This window comes from Penaeus chinensis, chromosome 22 (assembly GCF_019202785.1).
Source record: "Penaeus chinensis breed Huanghai No. 1 chromosome 22, ASM1920278v2, whole genome shotgun sequence".
Taxonomy (NCBI): domain Eukaryota; kingdom Metazoa; phylum Arthropoda; class Malacostraca; order Decapoda; family Penaeidae; genus Penaeus; species Penaeus chinensis.
In genome coordinates, this window is record NC_061840.1 from 15,377,595 (window position 1) to 15,382,594 (window position 5,000).

The 5,000-nt window shown below is 45.0% G+C and overlaps 1 protein-coding gene across 7 annotated transcripts in view; it reads left to right on the plus strand.

Moving 5' to 3' along the window:
- Positions 1-5,000, plus strand: part of LOC125037241 (protein limb expression 1 homolog) — a 179,353-nt gene that overhangs the window by 140,373 nt on the left and 33,980 nt on the right. For 3 of the 7 annotated variants that reach the window (XM_047630312.1, XM_047630310.1, XM_047630315.1), the window contains exon 2: positions 4,054-4,113. The exons of 2 other annotated variants lie outside the window; for them this stretch is intronic. In XM_047630312.1, coding sequence (XP_047486268.1) covers positions 4,054-4,113 — 60 coding nt within the window. The remainder of the gene's footprint in view (positions 1-4,053; positions 4,114-5,000) is intronic. 2 more of the 7 variants (XM_047630311.1, XM_047630316.1) reach the window with 1 other exon arrangement.

A 5,000-nucleotide genomic window follows, 5' to 3' on the forward strand; every position in this document is an offset into this window, starting at 1 on the left:
TATATATATATATATATATGTTTATATGTATGTGTGTCTTTATATGTATTTATGTATATACACTTATTTACACATATTTATATATATATAAAATACGTATATCTATGTATATATACAGATATATTCATATACATACACATACTATCTCTCTCTCTCTCTCTCTCTCTCTCTATATATATATATATATACACATGGTAGAAAAAAAAACACAATGTAAAACTAGATTGTGTTTTTTCTACCATAGTATCAACACGGTAGAGTGTTTTCACCATTGTATGTATATATGTGTATATGTATATATGTATGTGTATATGATATATGTGTGTATGCATACACATATGTAATATATATGTATGAATGTTTGCATATTGATATATGTAAGTTTGAATGTGTATATGTATATACATACCTGTATTTGTGTGTGTGTGTGTGTGTGTGTGTGTGTGTGCGTGTGTGTGCATATGTATATATGATTATGCATGGGTATTTCCGTATACTCATACAAGGTCATATACATACATAGGCTTATAAATATATATGCATGTGTGTGTGTGGGAAGGCGAATATTTCGTATGTGTATATTTGAAAGATAGAAGGTCTGGCAGGCAGGTGTGGGTATGAGAGTGAGTGGGACAGACGGACAGACTGACAGACTGATTAAACTGGCATAATTTAGTTTAAACCTTAGGGAGCAGCGGCTCTTAAATGAGTCTTGCTTCTTAAGGGTGGGCCGAGTTCTCTCCGCCGTCGCCCTGTCCATCACACGGCCGTGTGCGCCGACCGCTCGCGAACCGCCGCCTGGCTCTATGGTCAGCGTCGCCGCCGGCTCCTGTGCTGATGCAGCGGTTGCGTGGCGCTGATTTGGCTGCAGATTGCATACATTGCTTGCTTGGCAGCTCCAGGGCTGTGCCTTTGTTGTTGGGATGCGTAGTCTTCGGGGCTCGTTTTGGTATTATTTTATTTCTCTGGTGTATTTGTTCATTTGTTTATTTATTTATTTATTTTTATATTTTATATGTATATATATATATATATATATATATATATATATGGGACGAAGATGGGTTTTAAAAAATGTAGGCTTGTATGATATTTACTTGAAATGTTATTTAGATGTTATTTTGCAATAGAAAACCACATAAGGAGATAAAGTTGATTTATATGACCTCTGGTCCTCTACGTCTGTTATCTGATCTCTTGTTTCTTTTATCTGACATTTACCCCCATCTACCCAGACCGCTACCCTTTCACGTGATTGATGCCTATCAAGATTTGACCTTTTTTCAAGCTCTTTCTCCCACTTTTTCTCCCCGCCCTCCCACCCTTTTCCTAAACTCGTAAACCTCTTGCTCCCAGATGCATTTATATGGATTTCGATCCGGCGAGGTGTAATCCATACCCCCCTCCCCTCCTCTCCCGATTGCTGCCGGATAATCGCTCGAAAGCCATGATAACACCGGTTATTAGGGTCACTCGAGGGGAATACTTGCCAGGTTGTGTACCCTAGCTGTTGGTAGCGGTATGGAGGCTGGTAAAAACGGTTTTTGGCGGTGTCATGCTACTCTTAGCGACTAAATGACTTCCAGTGGATATGCCTCAGTGGGGCTTCTTAGAAGGGAACCATACCATGCTATACTAGGGTTCCCATACTAGGAAAGCCTTGCATGGAAGATACCACACTATTTGGAAGCTCTTGGAGAGGCTGGATAACAAAGCTATTCCCCCTCCTGTTTTGCATGATGGGATTTATTGCAATATAATCAGCAGGAGACGCATAATGCACGCAAGAAAAAAATCACGCTGGATATGCAGTCAAATTGAAAGGACGTATTTCAGCTAATTTGCCTTCGGATCAGGTAGTTAACAGAAGTTGTTTTGTCAGCGTGAACGTGTAGACGTTATCGGTAGTGGTGGATGTAGTGGCAGGAGCGAAGGGGGTGATGGTAGGAGTCGTAGGGGGTGAAGGGGTGGTGGTAGGAGTGGTAGAGAGGGTACTGGGCAGAGTGGGGTGTTGCTAAGGTCGCGGGGAGAGTTAATTGCGGTGAAGGATGTATCGATTGTGCGAAGGCGGTCCATCAATTCATCAGATTAACGCGATAAAGAATCGGTTTATAAAAGCTTCATGTTGGGGGGAGGGGGGGATTGAGGGTAGGGACGGGGCATGAGTCTTACAGAATGCGTTGAGATGATGCGATGGAGATGAAAGGCTAGCTGATAGAAGGTTGAGGATTTTCTGACAGATTTTGGAGAGAGAGAGAGAGAGAGAGAGAGAGAGAGAGAGAGAGAGAGAGAGAGAGAGAGAGAGAGAGAGAGAGAGAGAGAGAGGAGAAAGAAAGGCTGAGCATGAGTGAGTCAGCTGTTTTGAATATGATGCTCCTTTCGTCAATGTGTTACTATGATGCAGGAAATCATTTTGCTCATTCTGAATTCTCCCATGTACATATCTTCGTGTTAACATACTATGCATGCGTTATCGATCTTCTCAGAACATTATTGAATGGACTAACACAGATATGCAGAGCATGTGTGTACTTGTACAAGTATGTATATAAATTTGCATTGTGCCTTTATGAACATCACACACAAATACACGCGGCATATTTGTTCAGTGGTTCGGAGACGAGTACACGGGAACAGAATTTCAGTGTCTTTTTTGTGTTTGTAAATAATAATATGCATTATGTTATGTTGGTCTGTGTTGTGCGCAATACAGAAGCCATAAAGGGGGAAGATGTTGGGAGGGAAGAGTCTTTATGCAGTAGACAGCAGACGCCTCTTTGGTGCAGTAGCAGTGTGGTATGACGCCAAAGACAGGTCTTGATACGTACGGAGACACCCCACATGTCCTGGTGTGGTAGGACGCTCACCACACATGTACCTGTGTGGTAGGACGCCTGCCACACATGTCCTGTTGTGGTAGGACGCCAGCCACACATGTCCTGGTGTGGTAAGACGCCCGCCACACATGCCTTGGTGTAGTTGGACGCCCACCACACATGCCTTGGTGTGGTTGGACGCCCACCACACATGCCTTGGTGTGGTTGGACGCCCACCACACATGCCTTGGTGTGGTTGGACGCCCACCACACATGTCCTGGTGTGGTTGGACGCCTACCATACGTCCTGGTGTAGTTGGACGCCCGTCACATATGTCCTGGTGTGGTAGGACGCCCACCACACATGCCTTGGTGTGGTTGGACGCCCACCACACATGTCCTGGTGTGGCAGACACGCCCCTTTTCCCCGTGTTGCTGTGGGATGGCTGTATATATGCGAGTATTGCTTGCGTGCAGCTCTGGCTAATGTATTTATGCATGGCAGTTTGTATGCTAATCCGGGGCTGTTAGGCATTAAACTTTACCTTATGGCGAAATGCGTCTGGGTTATCAGCCAGCCAGTTTGTGGGGGCTGAGCATTATTCCCTTGATATTTGGCGGACCTGTTAGCCCCTGTACGTCGCCCGGTGTTACACCTTTGTGCCCCTGCGTGTTACGTTGGTTCTCCCGGTGTTATACTTTGAACGTCGCTCTTGCGTTTTTATCTCTCATCTCCTTCTTTATTAAGCATTGCCGTTTTCTTTTCTCTCTTCTTTCTTTCTTTTAAGCGTGCTCTTTGTGTTCCGTTCGTGTTCAGATGTTTCGCTTGGCGCTCTTGTCTCGGCTAAATGGGCTCTGAAGTGTAACCTTTTGTGTGAAGAGTTCCCGCGTGTATCTGTTTTCGGCTCGTGTGCATGTTATTCTATATGTGTGGATGTATGTGTGCGTATGTAAGATAATACATTTATGTATGTTATGCATGTATAGATGTACGCATGTATTTATGTTATGTATGAATGTATGAGCGTACATTAGAAAACCTGTGATTACCATGAGTGTTACAGCTCTCGCGGTAACGCCCTTAACCGTTTCACGCCCGTCATTGTTTCACCCCACGCCTCACGCTCGCTCGCACCTCGTCTCAGGACCAGAAAGTTTGTGTTAGGTTTTTGAGACATATATTTTTAGATATTTTCACTGTGAGTAACACGTACCCGCATCTCGCCCATTTTCTCAGCCTCCGCCGCCCACACGCCTACGACCTTCGCCGGACCGTCGTACCCAGAGCACGGTAAGTGTTGTAAGTTTATTTACATGAAAAGGAGGAGATGGATAGACACTGATTCCATCATGAGCCTCGGCGTCCGACGCACGTCAAGCGGGCTCGGGAGCGCAGCAGTTTTCTATTGGGGTCATTGGTGACTGTGACAAGAGTGAAGATCGTGCGGCGGTCGTAGTGTGACAGTCGGTGATGGAGAGGGGAGGGAAAATGAGTAGAGGATAAAGGTATATTGAAGGATAAAAAAAATAAAAAATAAAAAATAAAGATGTGTCTAAGAGTGGAGGGGGGAATAGTCAGAGAGAGAGGGGAGAGAGAGAGAGGGGAGAGAGAGAGAGAGAGAGAGAGAGAGAGAGAGAGAGAGAGAGAGAGAGAGAGAGAGAGAGAGAGAGAGAGAAAATGACGCAGAGAGACAGACAGACAGACAGACGTAGAGTCGGGAAGGGGCAGGTAGACGAAGATACTTAATTTAAAGAGGTGGGAGGGGATATGGATATTTTTTTCTATTTTTAAAGGGAGGAAGACAGGGAGACGTTTAAAGTCTGAGAGATGAAGGGTATGTTTAAAGGGAAGCTCTAGGGGAAGGGTAAAGAGGGAGATCCTAGTAGAGGGAGATAGAGGAGAGGGAGATGGAGATGGAGATGGAGATGGAGATGGGGGAGGAGATGGAGATAGAGATGATGAAGATGGAGATGAAGATGATGGAGATAGAGGAGGAGGAGAAAGAGGAGGAGAAGGAGGAGGAGAAAGAGGAGGAGAAGGAGGAGGAGAAAGAGGAGGAGAAGGAGGAGGAGAAAGAGGAGGAGAAGGAGGAGGAGAATGCTGACTTCATCTGGATTCACAACGTAGCTGGGATCTGTGATTTAAACGCCCTGCCTCAGGCAACCCTCTGACGTTGCCAGCTG